The 22240-nt window shown below is 40.7% G+C and overlaps 2 protein-coding genes across 3 annotated transcripts; both read right to left on the bottom strand.

Annotated features, from left to right (window-relative positions):
* Positions 1 to 157: 157 nt before the first annotated feature.
* On the bottom strand, positions 158 to 15886 carry LOC309717169 (uncharacterized protein). 2 transcript variants are annotated; one of them, XR_014279636.1, is made up of 19 exons: positions 15317 to 15886; positions 12258 to 12510; positions 7965 to 7993; positions 7010 to 7319; positions 6742 to 6782; positions 6160 to 6433; positions 5275 to 5322; positions 4944 to 4987; positions 4285 to 4570; positions 3870 to 3913; positions 3027 to 3312; positions 2474 to 2517; positions 1896 to 2169; positions 1464 to 1513; positions 1302 to 1375; positions 911 to 1125; positions 719 to 798; positions 545 to 632; positions 158 to 260 (listed from the first exon to the last, which is right to left on the bottom strand). XR_014279636.1 is itself a non-coding variant. In XM_082551522.1 (18 exons), exons 2-18 carry the CDS (start codon positions 12499 to 12501, stop codon positions 609 to 611), a joined length of 2367 nt encoding a protein of 788 aa, XP_082407648.1. In that variant the 5' UTR covers positions 12502 to 12510; positions 15317 to 15886; the 3' UTR covers positions 352 to 608. The 2 variants fall into 2 exon arrangements, 1 of the variants encoding a protein (XP_082407648.1); XM_082551522.1 differs by lacking the exon at positions 158 to 260 and having other exon boundaries at positions 352 to 632.
* Positions 15887 to 16420: 534 nt separating this feature from the next.
* LOC309717726 (uncharacterized protein) lies at positions 16421 to 21646 on the bottom strand. Its single transcript, XM_082552503.1, has 2 exons — positions 20696 to 21646; positions 16421 to 20581 (listed from the first exon to the last, which is right to left on the bottom strand). The coding sequence occupies exons 1-2, from the start codon at positions 21345 to 21347 to the stop codon at positions 19710 to 19712; spliced, it is 1524 nt and encodes a 507-aa protein (XP_082408629.1). The 5' UTR covers positions 21348 to 21646; the 3' UTR covers positions 16421 to 19709.
* Between the last annotated feature and the right edge of the window lie 594 nt (positions 21647 to 22240).

The following is a 22240-nucleotide window of genomic DNA, read 5'->3' as shown; positions in this document are numbered from 1 at the left end:
ACACATCTGGATTCGATTAGTCACTTCCGGAGTACTTCCGGTAGGGTCAAAAGGTCAAGAGTGGGGCCATCAATCAAAAAGATGGCACAGGCAGGGGTGTTATACTCTCTCACATGTAGCACAAACTTTACCTTTGGTTGAATTTTTGCACTTGTGTTGTCGGCTCTGAGGCTGAAAGTACGCTCAGTTTGCAGGTACTTGTCTGGGTGTGGTTTCTTGATTCTTTTGTATCCATCTGAGGATTCTTCCTTGTCTATTCCCTGTTATCAGATGATATCAGTCATCAGCAGCTGAAGATTTTAAAATTCAGTTTGGATTTAAAATCGCAAAATAAATTCATGATGAACTGTTAGGATAATGATCATTTTAGCTTATTACACTTTTATCATTGAGTTTGCAGTCAGTATGATGTCATATTTAAAAATAATGGTCAGTGTGCCCAGATAATATTTTTCACCTTGTGTCTAGTATAAAATATAAAAGCAATCGTACTGTGACTTTCTTTGCCTGCACTGATCCTAATACATTGAATCTGTTCAGTTACCTGTTCCAGAGCAGGATCCTGTCGGATTGGATAGACGTGGAGTTTAAGAAATGATGTGTTGGGTTTATAGTACATCAACGTGTAACAGCTGATTTTCAAAGGAAAGAATAAACGTATCAGGGCCCCTATTATCGAGAAATTTGGCTCAGTTAACTTGACATGTGTTGGTGTGACCTCAGACACTTTTTCCACAACATCTCCACAGTCATCTATGTGAAGGACTGCAAACGTGTCCAATATGTCAGGGATGTCATCTGCAGGAGAACACAACAACACAAACATGGTGAGAAGAACAGTTTATAACAGTTTGTGCGCTCACTGTCAGAAATGTCAAACATCTGAAAGTCTTCCTTCATGTCCTCTTACCGATGCAGATCCAGTGTGGCAGGTGAACTTCATTTAACTCCCCAGCAGTGACTGTGACGTCCATCAGAGGACCTGCAGGCATGTATTGTCTGCTCTCCATCCTCTCCATGTGTCCCTCCCAAGATCTAAACTGGTACTGAAAGCTGGTCTTTCCCTTACAGACCCAGCGCAAGCCCGACACTCTGCATTCAAAGTGTCCTGCTGCAGACTGAAGGCTGAAACAGGAATTAAATACACACTCATGAAGGAACAACAGAGTGAATGGAAACACAGAGAGTAGTCGTGTGAATCGGATGCAAAATGAAGAATTTCCTCTGGGAATAAATCCAAAGCTGAACTGTTTCCTGTAGTTCCAGTTTGCTGTGCTGCAGCATTCAGGAAGTTGATTTACCTGTAAGTTGGAGCCTCGTCTGCATCTGTACTGTTCACCTCAGGTTCAAGTTTAGTCCAATCACTGCGGTCCTGCTGCAGAGGACAGTCTCTTTAGTCAATAAGTACACATGTTTATAAAGAAAGAAACTTTAGCAATAAATGGATGAATGGAAGGGATTACCGTCAGGCTCTGACAACCTTCAAGCTCTGAACTTCTTTCAGTTTTTCGTCCTTGTTGAGACACAAAGAATTCAAATGAATGATGTTATGCTGACATATAAAATCATCCTCTAACTGTCCACATGTTTGCTGTTTGATCACTTTATGCTGTGCAGTGCTGCTTCAACATCAGAACAACATGTTCAGCAGGACGTGCAGCTGAGTGACGTCTAAGATGATCAAAAGCTGATGAATCCAAATATTCTCACCAGTGATGTCAGAACAAGACAGAGACAGAGAGAAAGGTTGGATTCAGCTCTGATCATTTATGCAAAGTTATTTTTGGACGTCTGTTGTGTTTCCTGTTTATTTTAATGTTTGTTGATTAGAAGTTGTTTAAACAAGTTTATTGTAAATTATGAAAATCTGTTTATTAAACTTTGTTTGGTCTCACCTGAGCTGCTCTCTGACAGCCTCAGCATCAGATCAGGTCTGTTCATGTCTGTTAAAACCTCCATGGTCACCTCCACAGACTGATGACCAAGTTTATCCACCATCACATACACAAGGTCTTCTGTTCTGTTTTGACACCAGTACCTCTCCATTTGTGGCAGGCTCATCTTAAAGCACGTGAACGGCAGCAACTGCTTGAATTTTCCGAGATCCTTTTGACTGAATTCATTCAGTGTTTCCAAGAGAATCTGTCTGACAGCTTCCTGTTCTTTTTCCTGTAAAACCAAAACAATGTATTAAGTTACTGTATAATATCTCTGTTGGACAATTTAAAAGTTTATTTTTATTTAATTTCCAGAGAAACTGTAGTAGAAATATCAAATATTAATAAAAAAAAAGATGTCTTCATGAATATTTATATGTTTTAGAATAATCACTGAAGAGACAGCTGGCGGTTTTGATATTTACTTCACTCTCTTTATGAACTGCAAAACTTCAAGTTTCATAAGAAAACATTATTTCATTTCTATCAATACTAAAAACTATTTTTTGTAAAAGCTGAGTTAAAGTCACACTCACTCTCTTCAACAGTGCAGCTCCATGTTCATCCACAGAGTGTTTCTCTGAGGAGGAAAGACATTTACCATCAACTCTGAGGATTCAAACATCATCACACATCCAAGTAGAATCAGCCTTCAGACGACACAGATGATTTAAAAGAGAAAATCATGTGAAACTAAATAAAATGACATAAGAACCCAACAAAGAAACCCTCCATCCTGTCCAACCAAAGTAACTGGGGGTTCCCAGCTGTGATAATGAGAGAGGGTACACCTGTCCACCTCAGGTTTTAAACAGACAGACAACCTTTCACACCCACATTTAATTTAGAACCAGCAATAAAGCCAACAAGCATGTGTTTGGACTGGAAACCAGAGCACTCTGAGGAAAAGCATGCAGGCACAGGGAGAACATGCAAACTCCACACAGAAAGGTTCCAGCCAACCAGGAGGCTCAAACACACAACCTTCATGCTGTGAGGACACAGTGCTAACCACTGCACCACCATGACACCAGCAACACAAAAACCTGTTGATGACACAGAGTTTACACTCATGCATGTTGGTCTTACCTCTGGATGCTGAGCTGCTCTCTGGTAACTTCTGCACCAGATCAGTTCTGTTCATGTGCATGAAAACTTCTCTGGTCACCTCCACAGACTGATGACCAAGTTCATCCACCATCAGATTCATTATATCTGCTCTGGTTGATGACTGACTCAACCTGTTTGAGAAGAATGACAGATTCCTCCAAGGAAGGATCGTCTGCAGGAGCCTCTTAAATGTCTTGAGCTCCTCATCACTCAGATCATTCAAAGTTTCTAAAAGCAGATGTTTAACAGCTGCCATTGTTGCCGCCTGGAACAATAAACACAATCACGGGGTCACATATTTATTTAGCCAAACACAAGCATCTATTTACTAGTTGCGGTACGTTTATGAAAAAAATGAAGAAAATATAAAACTGTGATCCACTTTTATGGGTTTGAATACTTTTTCTTTACAGGCTGCAGTTCTTCTCTCACTGTGCAGATAAAAACTGAAATATATCCATCAAGAATCTTTCCCTGATTTCACATCATCTTTCATTCTTTATTAATATTTGTAAGTAGAATAAAGTTTCCTGTTTAAGCTGAAAGTGTTTGATGTTTTCAGATTTCTCTGTCCTGTTGAAGAGTCAGGACAAATGTACATGCTGACACTTCCTCAGCTCATCCTCAGTGGTAAAGACATCCTGACATTAGTGTTGCAGAAAATTACTGCTGAAGAAGTCAAACTGAATGAAGCTTCAGTTTGTCACAAACATCCAGCAGAAATCATGAGAAAAATGAGTCAACATGAGAACTGATGATACTTTAGTCCTCTGACTTTCAGCCTGCTGTCTTGTACTGAATCAGAGATGTGACATGACTCACTTTGTGGATCAGTGCAGAGCGTCGTTCATCCACAGAGTGTTTCTCTGAGGAGAAAAGTGCTCAAAGTCACTCATGACAAACACATTTAACAACTAACTGACAATTATTCAGGAAATATGACTTTGGAAAAATGGACAATATGCAGAATTACACTGAAACCTCCTCAGCAATAATAAACAGTATGAAGGAGTCATTTTTACTCCTCCTCACAAAGTATTTGGATTTAATCTGGTCTCATTTTTATGTATTTATTGAAGTAGATTTTTCCAGAACAGCCATAAAATATGTTTTAAAGATGTGTTTTTTGTCTTTATTACAAATATTATTTATAAAGTCAAAGAAGACTTTAGTCAGACGTTTATGAGACATGAAAACAGTTTTATGACTTTAATGAGTTTTGATTTTGTTGTCTTACTTCGAGGCAGTGAGCTGCAGTCTGACAGCCTCTGAGCCAGATCAGTCCTCTTCATCACCTTTAAGACCTCCATGGTCTTCTCCACTGACTGTTGGCCGTAAGTCAGCACCATCATAAACACTGTGTCCTGCAGGTCTGTCCTCATGTACCACATCCATGAGAAGACTGAGTCATATTTGTGAAGATGAATTTGTAGCAGGGTCCAGTTGAACTCACTGAGTTCCGGCTCATTGAGACCATCCAGAGTTTCCAGCAGCAGCTCAATAACAGACTCCATCGTTTCTACCTGGAAAATTCAAAGAAAATGTTCATGAGATAAATGTGACATTTCTCACTTTCAGGTTTGTTTGTTTTCTCATCAACACTTTACAAATGTAGATGTGTTTAGATGACATCATCCATCACATAAGGTGATGATGTCATTGGTCATATTTGTCACAATGATCACAAACAGCTGATTAACAATTATTCTGCTTCTGTTAACAAGTTCAGGACTTTTCTGACCTGCTGCAGACCTCCCTCACTGCACACGCTCAACTTATCAAACTTTGACTTTTCCAATCAAAATCAAATCATTTGTTTCTATTGAAGATTTCTATCCTGTATTTATGAAATGAAAGCTGGATGATCTGAAGTCAGACAGATGTGACATGACTCACTTTGTGGATCAGTGCAGGCCAACGTTCATCCTCAGAGTGTTTCTCTGACAGAAAAGAAAGATTAAAAGCTTCATTCATGACTGATTTAACATCAGTGTTAATAATCAGACACTTTGAAATAACTGATGCTTTGATTTCATTCTGATGATCCTTGTAAGTTGGATTAATAACAACATTAAACTTGTTAACATGAAGTCATATTTGATGGGAAACTATCAACGTGTGAGGAAATGATCCAGTTCTGTTTCATTCAGTAATTCTTCTTCTTCATCTTCTTCATCTTCATATCAATGAGTGTATTTATTGATTCATGTGTTTTCTGGACACTGACCTTTCTCTGTTTCCTCCACATCAAATCCTTCAGCTGATGATCCTGCAGCTGCAACACATTGAATACAAACTGTAACTACATGACACAGACACTGTGTGTGTCCTTTATGTGTGCTCATCCTGAGTATAACACTGAGTCCTGACAATAAAAAGCTTTAATATTTCACTTTCAGCTGTGCTGACTGAAGGCAGGAGGAGGCCATAGTTACACAATCACAGAGAAATCACTGAAAAGACTTTGAATCATTTACCTCATACAGGTCGTCTGTCTCCATAGTGGAGTTTCAATCAAAGCTAACATAAAGATCCATTTACAACACAAGACTGATATTAATGAGCTCAAAATGCAAAAAACAAAGAAAAATATTTTCAAAGGAAAGAAGTTCAAAGAGCTTTAAAACAACATTTACTAAAGAAAGTCACTGATTCAATAAGCTGAATATTTTTACTTTAAACATTGAAATATGAAAACAAATCTGTTTAATTTTACTGTGTTTGTACAACCTGAATGTGTTCATTTATCAACGTCTGTCCAAAATAAATCAGAGGAAACAAATTCTTTCATTTATAAATGATAATAAAGTTTATATTATGCAGTTCTTGTTGTGAGTTTCTCTGATTTAATTCTTTAAATAAATTTTTACTGTAAGGTGTAATATTATATTTAAAATCCTTCCACACACAGTTAAGAATAATCACACCATATCTGTTGTATTAATTTATGCAGTTTATGATTATCGTACAGCTGTCCTTCTTGGCCAGGACACTCTTGTAAAACAGATTTTTAATGTCACAAGTTTATTTTTTCCTGGTTAAATAAACTTTAATGAATAAATAAAATGTATTAAAGTTATTACAGACACTCTGACAGATTATTTCCTCTTACCTTTGAGTCCTGAGCTGCTCTCTGACAGCCTCTGCACCAGATCAGTTCTCTGCATGTCTGTTAAAACCTCCCTGATCACCTCCACAGACTGATGACCAAGTTTATCAATCATATCATTCACTATTTCTCTTCTGTCATCATTCAGTTTGATTTGTGGAAGACTCTTCTGAAAACAAGTGAACTGCAGGAACAACTTGAATTTGTTGAGATCCTGATCACTCAAATCCTCCAGTGTTTCTAGAAGCACATCTGTAACAGCTGCCATTGTTGCAACCTGGAAAATTCAAACATTCATAAAGAAAAAATGTTTCCTCACTGAGAAAATTACAGATTTATGTTTTTGTAGCTGTTTTAAACTTTGAATGTTTTCAATGTTTTCTCTGAAACACTTTGTTTTCTTTTATTATCTTATTTATTAAGATGTATTTATGTAAACACACTTTTTAATAATCTTTGATTTTTAATCTAAAAACATTTCTGTGACAACTGTTTAATCTAAATGATGAAATTATGATTTTCAAACTGCATCTTATTGAATCAAAGCTGAACTCTGCAGAGTCAGACAGATGAGACGTTACTCACTTTATGGATCAGTGCAGACAGATGTTCATCCAGATGTTTGTCTGAAAAAAGAGAAATTAACAGAAATGGAAATAAGTGTTTAATAAAAGCTAATCGAGCTTTAAAAAAAATACACAGAGATCAACAAAAAAAAGTTACATTTAAACCTGCTGAACATCATTTTCTGCTCGTCAACAATGCTCTCTTTGCTCTGTAAATCTGACTGTTTCTAATATGAACTGAAGCAGAAACACTTTTATCATTTTAACATGTTTTGTCTTTATCTCACTTTGAGCTTCTGAGCTGCTGTCTGTCAGCCTCTGAGCCAGATCAGTCCTCTTCATCTTCTTTAAAACCTCCACGATCTTCTCCACTGACTGTTGGCCAAAAGTCCTCACCATCAAAAACACCACGTCCTGCACGTCCTGCACGTCCGGCATATAACCATGTCCGGCAGGACCTGACATCTCAGACAGACTCATGGATCTCATTGAGCCACGTTTTCTTCTCAGGATCTCGATGAAGTCTCTGACCTCGCTGCCTCTCAGATCAGCCAGTGTCTCCAAAAGCAGCTCAATAAGAGACTCCATCGTTTCCACCTGGTAAAAACAGAGGTCACATGACAGCGATGCACCATTCAAATGTCTGCTTGATTTTTAATCAACAGAAACATTTTAGTGTGCTAAAAATAAATTCATGTTTGAATCCAATTCCTTCTAAAAACCTGAAAAGATGACCTTTGACCTTCAGACACAAAGCTGCGTCTTTTTAAGGTCATGACCGGTCGACCAGATGTAGAGCAGAAAATAACCTCCATGAACATCTGGTGCTCGGTGGGTACCTGCTTGAATTGGTTTTTTATTTCTTGGCTCATTTTTTCCTCTTTTTGAAGGATTTAATTTTCATGAACAGGTTTGTGACTCTGTTTTACTGCCTGACTGTAACTCTGTCAAAGACTGAGCTACAAAAACTGCAGTGAGTCTCCTGATTTTACAAACAGAGGGGAGCTTTAACTGCTCACATCTTTACTGATAAACAGAAAGACTTGAATTTAATCTGCTTTTAAAATGTAAATAAGGTTTAATATTTCTACACCAATCATGTATAAAACTCATGTGTACATGACAAAGCTGCAGCTTGAATCTCATGTATATGATTTGTGTTTAAGATGAAGATCATTTTCAGTCTTCATCTACTGAATCAAAGCTGAACTGTGTGAAGTCGACTGATGTGACGTTACTCACTCTCTGGCTCAGTGGAGGAAACTGTTTGTCTGAGGAGAAAAGAAAGAGAAAAAGTCAGATTAGAAACTGTTTTATCATCAGGCTTTATGAGGATTTAGAACATGAAAGATTTCACATCAAAGTGACACTTAAACCTCGTTAACTCGTTAATAATGATTTTAGAGAGAGGCCTAACTTTGTGAATGAGAGCACACACAGGATACTCTGATCGCTGATCACTTTTATGTGTGTGTATATATACACATACACACACACACACACACACACACACACACACACACACACACATATATAAATATACACTACATGTCTTTGAACGTGACGGGAGTCGACTCCACACCGGGGCGTTTCTGTCCAATGAGGGTCCCAGGCTGCCTCTCCCATGCTAACCAACCGTAACTTGGAGTGAGAGACATAAATATGAAGCCATACCAGCTGGGACGTCACCCAGGTGGCATAGTGGCTCCAGCAGATCCCAGGAAAACATTAGAGAGCTCTGTCCAGAAGAGCGCTGTCAGAGTTTTACCCCTGATACTGCTGGATAAACAGAAACTCACTCAGGAACGAGGTCACACACAGCTCAAGTTTTCACTCGCGAGAGGGAAGCAGTTGATCTCCAACCGACTTCAACTTGCTTCCCCCCTGCAGGTCGTTTTTATTGTTTACACACATGACTATTCATAAAGCTCGTTGCTGTATTAACTAAGACAAATTACTATATATGGTTAGAAAGTGTGTTGTGCAAGCGTGGTTATACAGTGTGAGTGGTTATATGATGTGAGTGCAGCCCTCCCAGGATGATGTCAGTATCTTGTCCCGCCAGGTGGCTTCCTTCACTGCGTACAGTCTGTTCTTCTCAAAGCTACTTGTTCCCTTTATGGAGGTCATGCAAATACTCATATTTGTGGGTTACATAGCGAGCAAATAAAACGCAGCTTCTCAAGACTCCCAGGGTTTTCCCTGTGGATTATGTAGCTTTGAGAAGATATGGGATCTATGAAGGAATCCTGCGTTTCAGATTGTTTCCATGAAGGTGGAACACATCTTCATGCTGGAAGTGCCTCTCTCACCACCAACCTCTCCCCCAAAGATAAGAACATAATCAGCATTAGCTTGGAGTGCGTTAATTAAGTTAATAACTAAAATTAAACGTAAACTATTAATTACAATTGATGTGATTTGATTATTCTTTTTACATTATTTTAGTTTTTCACTTTTTCTTTGCTCCTGCCAAGTGGATTTACTCAAATCTGTTGCAATTAAAATCGAAACTGTGGACATACAATAAAGGTATAAATATGAGTATTAATCTATATTAGTCCAAATAGCTCTAATAGGTTGTTGCAGCCTTTCCAAGTCATTTCTTCCCCTGGGGCCGATTGAGAGATAGGCTGCCACAATAGGTGTGACTGATAACAGAATAAAATAGAATAGAATAGAATAGAACAGAATAGAATAGAATAGACCATTATTTTCCCATGAATTAGAAATTTGGGTGTTACACAGCTCATATATATATATATGAGCAACTGAAGTTCGTATATACAGGTAACAATGAACAGAAATATGTATAAAAGTGTACAGAGAAATGTACAAGAATGTTGTGTGTGTGTGTGTGTGTGTGTGTGTGTGTGTGTGTGTGTGTGTGTGTGTGTGTGTGTGTGTGTGTGTGTGTGTGTGATTCTGGTGAAATGCACAGTGAACAAACAAGCTGATGAGTAAGATAACCTGCTGAGAATGACCTACAGTAGCGCTCCTTCCTACGCTGTGAGTGTAAAAGTGTCATGAACCGGCTGTGTGGAGGCAGATGAGGACCCAAATGCAAAACTCACAGAGGCAGGAACTGAACTCAAAATCACTGCTTTATTGCAGGTTTCACAAAGGAACAGAACTAAACTGGGAATACTAACAGAAGACCGTGGGAACACAGAAAGACACACAGGTTCGGGGAGAAGACATTGATGACGCAACACTGGACTGAGGGAGACATGCACATAAATACACAGAAAGCTAACGAGGGACGTAGGAGCACACAGGGAACACAGCTGACACTAATAGTAACAATGAGACAGGGAAAGAGCAAACACAACATGACGTACACTGACGAGAGACTGTCAAAGTAAAACAGGAAGTACACGACAGACACAGAGACCCAGACTAGACACTGAACAGAGGGAACACTGAGTACAGGGACAAGAGCAACATGAGACACTACTGACTGGGGAACGAGAAGGCAAACAGGAGGACAGAAGTAAACTACACAGAACATGGGGGTACAGGGACCCAAACCTAAGCAGTAGAACTCTCAATCCAAGGAGAACAGAAGAGCTAGAAGTACAAACTGAAACCCAAACCACAATCATCCTAAGAAAACAAAAGTACAAAACTCAAAACACTGGCACACCGACCCAGAACCATGACAGTGGGAGGTGCTGTCCATGATGAATGTTAGGTTAGACAACATCCTCTCCTCAAAACATCCTCAATGGACTTCAGCGGACAGTCCTGGACAGTCCTGGCCCTTTGGACCAGAGATTAGAGAGATTTGACCTGCAAGGCTACTCAGGTTTCTTCATATCAGGGAAAGTAGGGCAGACACTTGCAGGTCAAGGCAGTGAGGCTGGACCAGTCCCCTCACCTACATCGGCTCCAGAACCCTGCATTATCTACTGGATAAGACTCAGAGGATCAGCCAGACATGTCTAGATCTGTCCAGCAGCCTCCTCCTGGTAGGACATTCCCAGATAGACTTAAAGGAAACTCATTTCTGTTTGTATCCATAATCTCATTCTTTCAGTCCTCAGAGCTTGTGACCATATGCATGGGCAGGAACATAGCTCCACCTACAAATCTAAAACATCAGGGCCCGCTCTCTCCTCACCAGGGCAGATCAGCAGAGCATCCACATCACTGCAAACACAGCACTAATCTATCTGTCAATCTCCTGCTCCACTCTCCCCTCCCCTGTGAACGACACCCTTAGATACTTAAACTCCTCCAAATGGGGGAACTCGTCCGTGACCTGGAGTGAGCACTCCACCCTTTACCAGCTGAGAACCATGGCCTAAAACTTGGAGGTGCTACTTTCACCCACTTGTTGCACATTCAGATTCAAACTGCCCCAGTGAGAGCTGGAGGTCATGACACCATGAAGCGCTTTGTCTCTCCAAAGCGTGCTGCACATGCGTGTCTGTTACATGCTTCCTTGATATGGGTTGCGTGACCAGAGAACTCCAGCTCTCTCAGGTACAGTAGATGCAGCTACGTCTCCAACATTCTCATAACTTCTAGTCTGGAAAGTTCCCCATCCAGACGATGAAGGCAGTGATGGAATCTGAGTCTTTCTTCTTTATAAACACTGACAGATACTAGATACTGTGTGTTACTTTAATTTAGGACCAGCTGCAACTGAATAAATTCACAATACAGTTAATAAGTCCCATTTATTAAAACTGTAAAGGTGGAATTGTTTGACTGGAGTCCTCTGACACCTAAAAACATTTGTATTTTTAAAGAAACACCAATCAAAGCAGAAATAGAAAATTGTGTGAAACATTAGCAACAACCTGACAAATTCATTAAAAATTTAAATGACAGAAAAAAACACATCTGTGAGGTATGACAAAAATCTACCACAGACTTCAGTCAGTATGATGAGGGTTAATAGTGACATAATTATAACCTGTAGAGCTGCTTGAAGACTTTCCAACCATGTTGAATGATGTTGGATGTTTTTGTTCTGATCTGATCAAAATACTGTAACTGAGCTTGTGTAACAGTGTTTATGTTGTGTGTGATTCCATAATAACCACAATGGATTTGTGATGTTTATTGGCTCAATGGCACCCTCTCTCAGAGGCAGTGGATCACTGCACTGTGTGGGATCATTAGGTATCAGCATGTGTGCGACCACTATACAGAGCATGTGACCTCTGTAACTGTCTAACTGTTAATAAGAAGAGTTTCAGTGGTTTGTTGTAATTGTGAAGTCCTGAAACAGTCACATAATATCACTGCACACCGGCTATAAGCTGCTATTATTTTGTAGTGTGCTGTGTTTGAGCCTCCTGTAATGAGCCAGCCTGCCTGACCTGCACATATTCTGCTCTAATCCACGTTATAAAAAGCAGCACGAAAATATAAACGTCTTTGTTCATCATTCACTACACAACACAGAGTCAAGAGATTTTTCTATCAGTCAGCACCTGGTTTCATATGAATGTGATGAACTATGTGCAGTATTCTCACATATTTAAGTCTTTGTTCTCTTATTTGTGGTTCCTGAGGTGATACCTGATAATCTCTGCACCAGATCAGTCCTGTTCATCTTCATTAAAGCCTTTCTGGTCTCCTCCACACTCTCTCCTCTGTACGTCTCCTCCATCAGCTCCACTACATCCTGTGTGTTTGCTGTTTTCAGTCGACCCCTTGGCTCGGATGATAGATCTTTCTCCAGTTCAGTGAGTGACTTGAACTCAGCAAAGTCCTCTGGACTCAACTGGTTCAGTGTTTCAATGAGCAGCTTCTTAGTCGTCATAGTTACCACCTGGAAAATGAAGGAATCATATTATACATGAAGGACAGCATGTCTGCTGTTTGTTCATTTGATGGATGGAAACTGACTGCTTTGTATTTCACTAATGACAACATTACTGACATGGACGTTTGTTACTTTTCTATCACCCAAATGAAAACTGTGATTGGACGTGAACGTCAAACATCAGCTTGAACCTTGAATAAAATTGAGAGGATTCGTTTTTGTCCCCAAAAGGACGTTGAGTTGTTTCTAAATAGCTGCTGAAAAAGTTACACTGTGAAGTAATAAATCAACCAGTACAATGTCTTGATGCATTCTCAATCATCCAGGAAAGTAAATCTCCAAGCTAGTGGAGCTGATCACAGCCACAGAAACAGCAATTCGTAACAACAATATTGCAGAAGTGGAAGCAGAGCAACTACGGACAAAAGTTTCGGCCTGTCTCAGCAATGCAAAGCCCCCAGCATCCAACATCCCCATGGAGGAGAGGAAGGCACTCACATCACTTAGTGATGACAACAACATTATCCTCCTTCCAGCAGACAAGGGTAGGTGCACAGTATTGCTAAACCAGAAAGACTATCATGAGAAGATTTTGTCAGTACTCAGTGATGAAAATACTTATGAGTCCCTGAAACGAGACCCAGGAAGTGGCTACAGCAAGAGGGTGATAGACTGTCTGAAGCAGTTAGAACAAGACAAGGACCTCATACCACAGGCTGTACCCGGGAGTCGACACCAAGTCTGTATGGTTTACCAAAAATACATAAACAGGGTGCACCTTTAAGAAGTATTGTCTGCATGATCAACTCTGTCACCTATAACATCTCCAAGTTTCTGGCTTCGATCCTCAACCCGCTGGTGGGCAGCTCTGAACACCACATCCAGAACACCCTGGATTTTGTTGAGAAGGTGAGAGATGTCATCATGGAGGCAGACGAAACCATGGTCTCGTACGACGTTACATCTCTCTTCACTTGCATCCCAGTCACGGAAGCGTTGGAGGTAGTCCGTAAGAGATTACAGGATGACCCCAACCTCAGCAACAGGACCACTCTCAGCACCGACCAAGTGTGTTTGCTTTTGGAACTGTGTCTTCATTCCACCTACTTCACATACAAGGGTCAGTTCTACAGGCAGAAACATGGGTGTGCCATGAGCTCCCCAGTTTCACCCATCGTGGCCAATTTGTACATGGAAGAAGTGGAAAAGAGGGCTTTGCTATCCTACCCTGGAACACCACCAAGCCATTGGTTCAGATATGTGGATGACACCTGGGTGAAAATGAAATCCCAGGACGTACTACATTTCACGGATCACATTAACTTGGTGGACCGACACATCAAATTCACCAGGGAGGATATGAAAAGTGGCAGGTTAGCCTTCTTAGACTGTGAGATTTCCATCAGTAATGGGGGACATCTAAAAGCTGACGTGTACCGTAAACCTACACATACAGATCAGTATCTAAGGTTTGACTCTCGTCATCCACTGGAGCACAAACTGGGAGTCATCAGGACGCTACAACACAGAGCGAACACCATCCCCACTGACACAGCGGCCAGGGAGGCAGAAGAACAGCACATCAAGAAGGCCCTGAGTGGTCTTTGATCAGTGGGTTTTGGTCAGTGGTTGTTGATCAATGGTCATGAGAATTTGCATAATTATGATTAAGGAACTGACCTCCCAGCCCATTGTTCCTTCACTGGGCTGGTTTCAGTCATTATGCAAATGTACTGTTTATAAGATTTGGGGAAACCTGCAGTCAGCTGAGACTGAAGAAGTCACTCGGATGAGTGACGAAACGTTTCTCCCACAAAACGCTACGACCAGATGAACAGAATCAGCTTTTGGAGAACCAGTACAATGCACAACAGTCTCGTTTTCCCCGGTAAAATTAATTATCCATCCCTGGTTTATATAAACTTTACAAATTAAAAATCTCAATTCGAACTGGTCAGAAACACACAATAAACAAACTGTTATTTGTTTATTGTAAAAAAAAACAACAACACAAACCTTTAAATAACATTTATAATAATTATTGTGTCATTATATCTGTGACTCTGACATTCACCATCCAGGAAGCAGAGTGTGTGAGGAAGATCTGGTGTCTGATGAAGATGAGAGATTAAGCTGCGCACAGATAACTTTAACCCTAGAATACTATCGCTATTTGATTTTCAGCATTTACATGATTTCTCTCTCCTGCAGCTGTTAGTGTGTCGAGGAGACTGTGCCTTCACCAGGGAAGTCTCAAATGTCCCAGGAATGGGTGGACCAAAGACCAGCTTTCCAGTGTCATTATCTTTTTTAGGAATTTTGTTGTTCTTTGCCCTAATTTTTCTGTGATTTTGGAGCATTATTTTAGGGTCCCCACATGACACTTTTTTCATTTTGTTAGACATGGCACAGTTGAAAGTAAAAGAAGACAACTCTAATTTGTCATGTGTTGTAAAATTTTGATATATTTTGATGACAAGTACTTTTTGTTGGTCATATTATATCGGGTAAAAATCACCCGGCATTAGTGATTGTGTTGCTGTTTATAGCGATAGTGTTCTAGGGTTAAGATCACGTGACTATCGTGGCCTTTTGAAACCGCCACAACCAGAACTCTACCGTGACCGAGACCTCCGGTTCTTTCCCACAGAGCTCTGCACCTCTGCTTCAAACCAGCAACAGTCACATGATCTAATATAACTTATTATTGTATCTCATTCCCTGTTACACACACATGAAAACAACTCCAACAAGGAAGCAGAACTACGAATGTGAACTTCCAGGAGGAAGCAGAACTTAATGCCGCGCTTACCTTCAATACTTCATGTAAAATGTGAACACCAGGAATCACTGCTGATGGAAAATCATTCTTCAGTGTTTGTGAAGCAGCTTAGTGTGAGGCACTGTTCTCCCGCTGCTTTCTCTCACTTTCTGTAAACGCTGAGGCGGAAAAACTTCCGCTTTTCTGCGTCTCTCTCCTCCCAGCTGTCAGCCCGCCTGAATAACGGAGGCGCCTTGATGCGACTGTTGTTCTAATTTTGCGCCATAGAAATAAACCGAGTTGAAATAGATGTTACCGCCTTTCCATCAACGTTACCTTTGGCTCAGGTATGAGTAGAAAGAGTGACGTCGTGTCTCTTTAATCAGTCTCTGCATCTCCAAAGCAACAACGGATACACCGAGTTTAATAAATACTGAATCCGTTAATAATAATAAAAAGTTCCATAATCCAAAGTAAGCATCACATTCACATGCTAACTAGAGCTACTTATGTCTGACTGAACACTCTTAAGCTGTAATTTACCACAGACGGTATAAATCTTTAATACTGTGTGTTTCTGTTATTCACTAAACATCTGTCAACGATCAGGAAGACCTGCAGTTTCCTGGAGGTTCGACAGGGGGCGGAAATACTAAAGGAAGAAGAATACGTAGTCACACCCAACAAGTTGTTTTTTAAAGACTTAAACAACAGTATAACATACAAGGCACCGTCATTAATCCGATTATGTTACATCCTCGGTTGAGCATTATAGCAAGAAAAAAACAAACAAACAAACAAACAAACAAACAAACAAACAAACAAAAAACAATAAGCACAAAGCTAAAAGAGTTAGTACAAAAAGAAAGAAAAGTCATTGAAGGATTTGAACCAAAGGCAAAAAATAACATGAGCAAAAAAGGGCAGTCATGATTATAAAAAAGGGAGGGGGTTTTTTTGTTTGTTTTTTTTAACATAGATTAAACTCTTTAAATAAAACAACAAGTTTATGGGCTTTCTTAGTATTCACAAGTTTCAGTGATTTAACCCCGAGTTTAAAGTCATTCAGCCATCTGTTTATACAAGGTTTAGCTTTAAAGTATCTGCATTTGTGAATAAAAAATTTTCCCATTAGGCAAGGCAAGGCAAGGCAAGGCAAGTTTATTTGTATAGCACAATTCAACAACAAGGTGATTCAAAGTGCTTTACAGAGACATTAGAAACAAGAACAAATAAAAAGCATGATTTAAAATTGATTAAAACAAGCAAATAAACTAACTAACTAATTAACAAACAAACAAACAAACAACAGTATATAAAATCAAAACAGATAAAATCAGAACAGTAGATAAAATCAGTAGTTAAATGTAAGTTTTGAAATTTAAGCTTAAAGTGTGGATTTGGTGCTTTATTCAAATGCAGCTGAGAACAGGTGAGTCTTCAACCTGGATTTAAATAAACTGAGTGTTTCAGCTGATCTGAGGCTTTCTAGGAGTTTGTTCCAGATATAAGGAGCATAAAAGCTGAATGCAGCTTCTCCGTGTCTGGTTCTGACTCTGGGAACTGATAAAAGACCGGATCCAGATGACCTGAGGGATCTGGATGGTTCATACTGGGTCAGGAGGTCATTGATGTATTTTGGTCCTAAACCATTCAGAGCTTTATAGGCCAGCATCAGAACTTTAAAGTCTATCCTCTGACGGACAGGCAGCCAGTGTAAAGACCTCAGAGCTGGACTGATGTGGTCCACTTTTTTGGTCTTAGTGAGGACTCGAGCAGCAGAGTTCTGAATGAGCTGTAGTTGTCTGACTGATTTTTTAGGTAGACCTGTAAAGATGCTGTTACAGTAATCAAGCCTACTAAAGATGAATGCATGGACTAGTTTTTCCAGGTCCTGTTGAGACATCAGATCTTTTATCCTTGATATATTCTTGAGGTGATAGTAAGCTGACTTTGTTATTGTCTTAATGTGTTTTTCTAAGTTTAGGTCTGCATCCATCACTACACCCAAATTTCTCGCCTGGTTTGTGGTTTTTAGATGTATAGATTGAAGTTCTCTGGTGACCTGTAATCGTTTTTCTTTGGCGCCAAAGACTATTACCTCAGTTTTGTTTTTGTTTAGCTGGAGAAAATTGTGGCACAACCAGTCATTGATTTCCTCAATGCATTTACCAAGAGCCTGTACAGGGCCTCGGTCTCCTGGTGACATTGTGATATATATTTGTGTGTCATCTGCATAGCTGTGATAGTTTATTTTGTTGTTGTTTATAATCTGTGCCAGTGGGAGCATGTAGATGTTAAACAGAAGGGGTCCCAAGATGGAACCTTGGGGAACTCCACATGTGATACTTGTCTGCTCAGATGTGAAGTTACCTATTGATACAAAGTATTTCCTGTTTTCTACGTATGTTTTGAACCAGTTTAGTACAGTTCCTGAAAGACCTGTCCAGTTCTCCAGTCGTTTGAGTAATATGTTGTGGTCAACTGTATCAAATGCTGCACTGAGATCCAGTAAAACTAGGACTGACATTTTTCCACTGTCTGTATTCAGACATATGTCATTAAACACTTTGGTCAGAGCGGTTTCAGTGCTGTGGTTCTGTCTAAAACCTGACTGGAAGGCATCGTAGCAATTATTCTGTTTTAAGAAGTAACTGAGCTGTTGAGAAACTGCTTTTTCAATGATCTTACTTAAAAACGGGAGATTTGAGATCGGCCTGTAGTTGTTCATTTGTGTCTTGTCAAGATTGTCCTTTTTCAGTATAGGTTTGATTACAGCAGTTTTTAGTGATTCTGGAAACACACCTGATAATAAAGAAAAGTTGACGATCTGTAACAGGTCTGACTCTAAAGTCTTTGAGACCTTTTTGAAAAAACTTGTTGGCAGGACATCTAAACAGCAGGAGGAGGAGTTCGGTTGACCTAAGATGTCCTCCAGGTCTTTGCTGTTAATAGGTTGAAACTGTTTCATGGTGTTTAAACAGTTTTTTGGTGGACACAGTACATATCCTGGATCTGCTGTTGATGTACCAATTGCTTGTCTAATTTTTTGGATTTTTTCAGTGAAGAATTTGGCAAAGTCATTGCAGGCCATGGTCGAATGAAGTTCAGCTGCCACTGACACAGGAGGGTTTGTTAGCCTGTCAACTGTAGAAAATAAGACCCGAGCATTATGGCTGTTTTTAGTGATGATGTCAGAGAAGTAGGACCTCCTTGCATTTCTCAGTTGTAAATTATAATTGTGAAGTTTCTCTTTATAAATGTCATAATGAACCTGGAGGTTTGTTTTTCTCCATCTGCGCTCAGCTTTCCTACACTCTCTTTTTTCATTTTTCACCAGTGTGGAGTTTCTCCATGGAGACTTTTTCCTTCCAGAGATAACCTTCACCTTAATGGGAGCAATAGTGTCCATTACATTTAACATGTTAGCATTGAAGCTATTGACGAGCTCATTGACTGACCCTCTGGACAGGTCAGGTGTTAATGGGAAGACCTGGTTAAAGATCTCACTACTGTGTTCAGTTATACACCGTTTTGTGATCACTGTTGTTGATATATTTGTGTGGGCTGAGATTTTACTTTCAAAGAAAACACAGTAATGATCAGACAGGCCCACATCAGACACAGTAACCTTTGAAATGCTCAGGCCTTTGGAGATCAGTAGGTCAAGAGTGTGTCCTCTATTATGTGTGGCCTCTGTTACATGCTGAGTCAGCCCAAAGTTGCCCAGAGTGTTACTCAGGTCTTTAGTCCCTTTGTCCTGAGGGTTGTCCACATGAATGTTAAAATCCCCAGCAATAATTACACAGTCGAAATCAACACAGATCACAGACAGCAGTTCACTGAGGTCATTAAAAAAGTCTGTGCAGTATTTGGGAGGCCTGTAAACATTAAGAAACACAACTTTGGATGGGGCCTTCAGCTGTAAAGCTACATATTCAAAAGACTGAAAACTTCCAGGAGATAGCTGCTTACATTGAAATGATTCATTAAATAAGACAGCAACCCCTCCTCCTCTCCTGCTCGCCCTGACCTCACTGATAAAACTGTAGTTAGGAGGGGTCGTCTCGATGAGAACAGCTCCACTGTTACTTTGGTCCAACCAAGTTTCAGTTAAAAACATAAAATCAAGGCTGTGCTCAGTGATTAAATCATTAATTAAAAATGTTTTCCCAGCTAGAGATCTAATGTTTAATAAAGCCAACTTAAGTGTTTTAGAGGTATTACTTGTCCCCTCGTGTTTGGGAGCAGTCTGTGGCACACAAGGTATGTTTACTATGTTTAAAGATCTTTTAGAGTGCAGCTCTCTGTGTTTTGACCAGGCCACATGTCTCCTGTCACCTAAAAGTACAGAAATTTTAAAACCTTCTAGTAAACAGGGTCCCAGCTTCTCCTGGGAAAAGTCATCACTGCCATAATCCTCACAGCCCGGACCCTTCACACATCACGCATCAAACTGCGGAGACAGGGCATGAAGAGGAACTAAGGGGGGCGAGGCTGGGCAATGTGACTTCGATTGCTCTGTTGAGGGTGGGGCTCGATGGCGAACCTTTGGCCGCTCTGGTGGGGGGTTTATGGGGGACAAAAAGGGATTGGGACGGGGGGTAGATCTGAGCCCAGCATTGACCCGCTCCATCATCTCCTCAGTGAATTTCAGGTGTGGGGAGGAGGGAGAAAGGGAGGGGGAGGAGGGTGATGGCCTGTCAGGGGTTTGGGGGACTGGGGAAGGTCGTGGTCCCTTGTCCTGGTCGTTGGTGTTGTTGAGAGAGTTGGAGGCAAATAGGGACCCCTCTTCTTGCCTTAGATGTCTCTCCTTTCTGAGGCTCTTCCTCAGATGCCATGGATGTCTCTCCTTTCTGAGGCTCTTCCCGGGTGGGGGCAAATGGAGCTCCTCCTCAAGGTTTCTGCTGGGCTTTGTCTGTTCTTGGAGTACTGTTTGTTCCTCTTTATGAGATAACTCCTCGTTTATCTCAGCCTTGGCACCAAGCACGGATGGATGACGTATGGAATAAAACAAGTTGGAGGTGAACAGTTTCACCCCTGACTTGTTAAAATTAAATCCATTTGCTTTGAACAGATGCCTGCGTTCCCAAAAAATATTAAAGTTGTCGATAAAATGCACTGAGTGGTCAGCACATGCTGATATAAGCCATTTATTCAGTGTAAACAACCTGCTGAATCTCTCGTCTCCTCCTCTGACCGGCGGTACAGGTCCACTGATGAATACAGCTGCATTCAGAGAGTTTACAGTATTTAATAATCCAGTAAAGTCCCGTTTCAGAACCTCCGACTGTTGTTTGGACACATCGTTTGACCCTGTATGCAGAACAATGTTTGTCACAGTTGGATATTCATCTGCAATTTGAAGAATTCTCTCCTTCAGGTTGTTGACCATATCGTTAGGAAAGCAGAGGACTTTAGTGTTCTTACCGCACATCCTTTGTACATCCTTTACGGCAGAGTCACCCACAATCAGAGTTTCAGGCCTAGCCTTTAGCTTTCCCTGTGGCCTTTCACTTTTCAACAGATTTTCAGACCTTATTTCGCTGCTTTTAGATGGATGGTTGTCCGATATAGATCCAGGGTCCTTTGATAGTGGAGCAAATCTGTTCTGCAGTTTCACATTCAGTTGTTTTGGAGGTTTGTTGTTAACCTTCCTATTCACGGTTGTCCAGTCCTGTTTCCTCCCGTATACAGGGGTAGAAGAGCTTCTCTGTCTCGTAGGAAGTGAAGGCCAGTCGGTTTCAGAGATTTCAGCTTGCTGTGCCCTGCCTGTGATACGTCCTCCCCCTTCCAGGAGACATGATTTATGTCTTGGTTTTGCACCAAGACAGTCTAAGGGGGGATTATCACTTGAGGATTTATAATAATGCACAGAGTCTACTTTCTTGGTCATGTTATCTGTGCTCCTTAGCTGTGTACTAGCTTGCTCATCGCCATTGTTTTGAATCAAAGGCAAGGTTGTTTCATTTCCACACAGTCCATTTACCTCCACGTTTACTTCTAAGCGATGAATTTTTGTCTCCAGTACTGCAATCTTCTGCAGGAGGCTGTGGTAGTCATCTGTGGAGAGGGAAGGCATCTTGTTGCTAGTTAGCCTAGCGGTTAGCACCTTTCCAGGCTATTGAGGCTGCTCGGTGCCCAGACGCTGTAATCAGGCTTCAGCTGTGTCTAGGCCACAGACACACGGAGCGCTGAGGACAAGGTAACCATAAAATGTTGCTGTTTCTGTTAAGAACACTCTAGTCCTAATGATCTACAAGTGTCCAGAAGTTATCGCAGGTAAGCTCACACGGAAAAAAGGGAAAAAATCAGCATAAAAATCAATAAAAATCAATATAAGAAGCAAAGCATTCAAGAGCAAAGAGATGAAGCGTCCACACTCACCACTTATGCAGTATTTAACAAAAACGTCCTAATCAACAGGTCAAAATCTGCATTCCCAGCAAGTATTCGACCCAACAGAATAAGTTTGCATCAGTGACTGTATAAAATAGTGTTTATATGTATCATTCCACTTGGCTCAAATGTCAGATGCCCCCCCCTCTCTCCAGTCTGGCCAGTTAGGTGAGGCTGGCTGCTGTAATCGCTGCCAGTCTGCTGAAGCTACACGAGAGGTGCGTTGTGTTGTTCAGCACATACTGTAGGGATGTATTACAGATACATAAACGAGCAGAAACTGTCAGGCGCAGTGGCCCGTGGAAATGGAAGGGACTCAAGTGCAGATTCAAAACCGGAGGCCAGGGGTGAGGTGTAACGAAAAGAGATATTTATTTTACAATGCTCAAAGGCTAACAGAAAGTGCAGACTAGAATCAATGAACATAAACTAGATGTCTGAGGCGAGAGAAGATACTGTGATGATAACTAGACGGCAGGGATAACTGAGTGCAGGTACTGGGCAGGGGAAACTGTGGCGGGCCAGGGCAAAACTTGCAGGTGAGGGTTGCGTGGAGGGGGGAGGCAGGAGAGGTCC

Source organism: Aulonocara stuartgranti (assembly GCF_965226115.1).
Source record: "Aulonocara stuartgranti genome assembly, chromosome: 11".
Lineage (NCBI taxonomy): Eukaryota > Metazoa > Chordata > Actinopteri > Cichliformes > Cichlidae > Aulonocara > Aulonocara stuartgranti.
The sequence above is the reverse complement of the archived record's forward strand: the minus strand, read 5'-3'. Positions and strand labels throughout refer to the sequence as shown.

Coding starts and splice junctions, on each gene's coding strand:
- LOC309717169 (XM_082551522.1), bottom strand. CDS start 12,501: ATGACGACTAAGAAGCTGCTCATTGAAACACTGAACCAGTTGAGTCCA. Junction 2,518..3,026: donor GAGCAGCTCAGCATCCAGAG/GTAAGACCAACA, acceptor TTTCCTCCTCAG/AGAAACACTCTGTGGATGAA. Junction 1,376..1,463: donor AAGGTTGTCAGAGCCTGACG/GTAATCCCTTCC, acceptor TGTCCTCTGCAG/CAGGACCGCAGTGATTGGAC.
- LOC309717726 (XM_082552503.1), bottom strand. CDS start 21,347: ATGCCTTCCCTCTCCACAGATGACTACCACAGCCTCCTGCAGAAGATT. Junction 20,582..20,695: donor GGATGTACAAAGGATGTGCG/GTAAGAACACTA, acceptor TTCTGCATACAG/GGTCAAACGATGTGTCCAAA.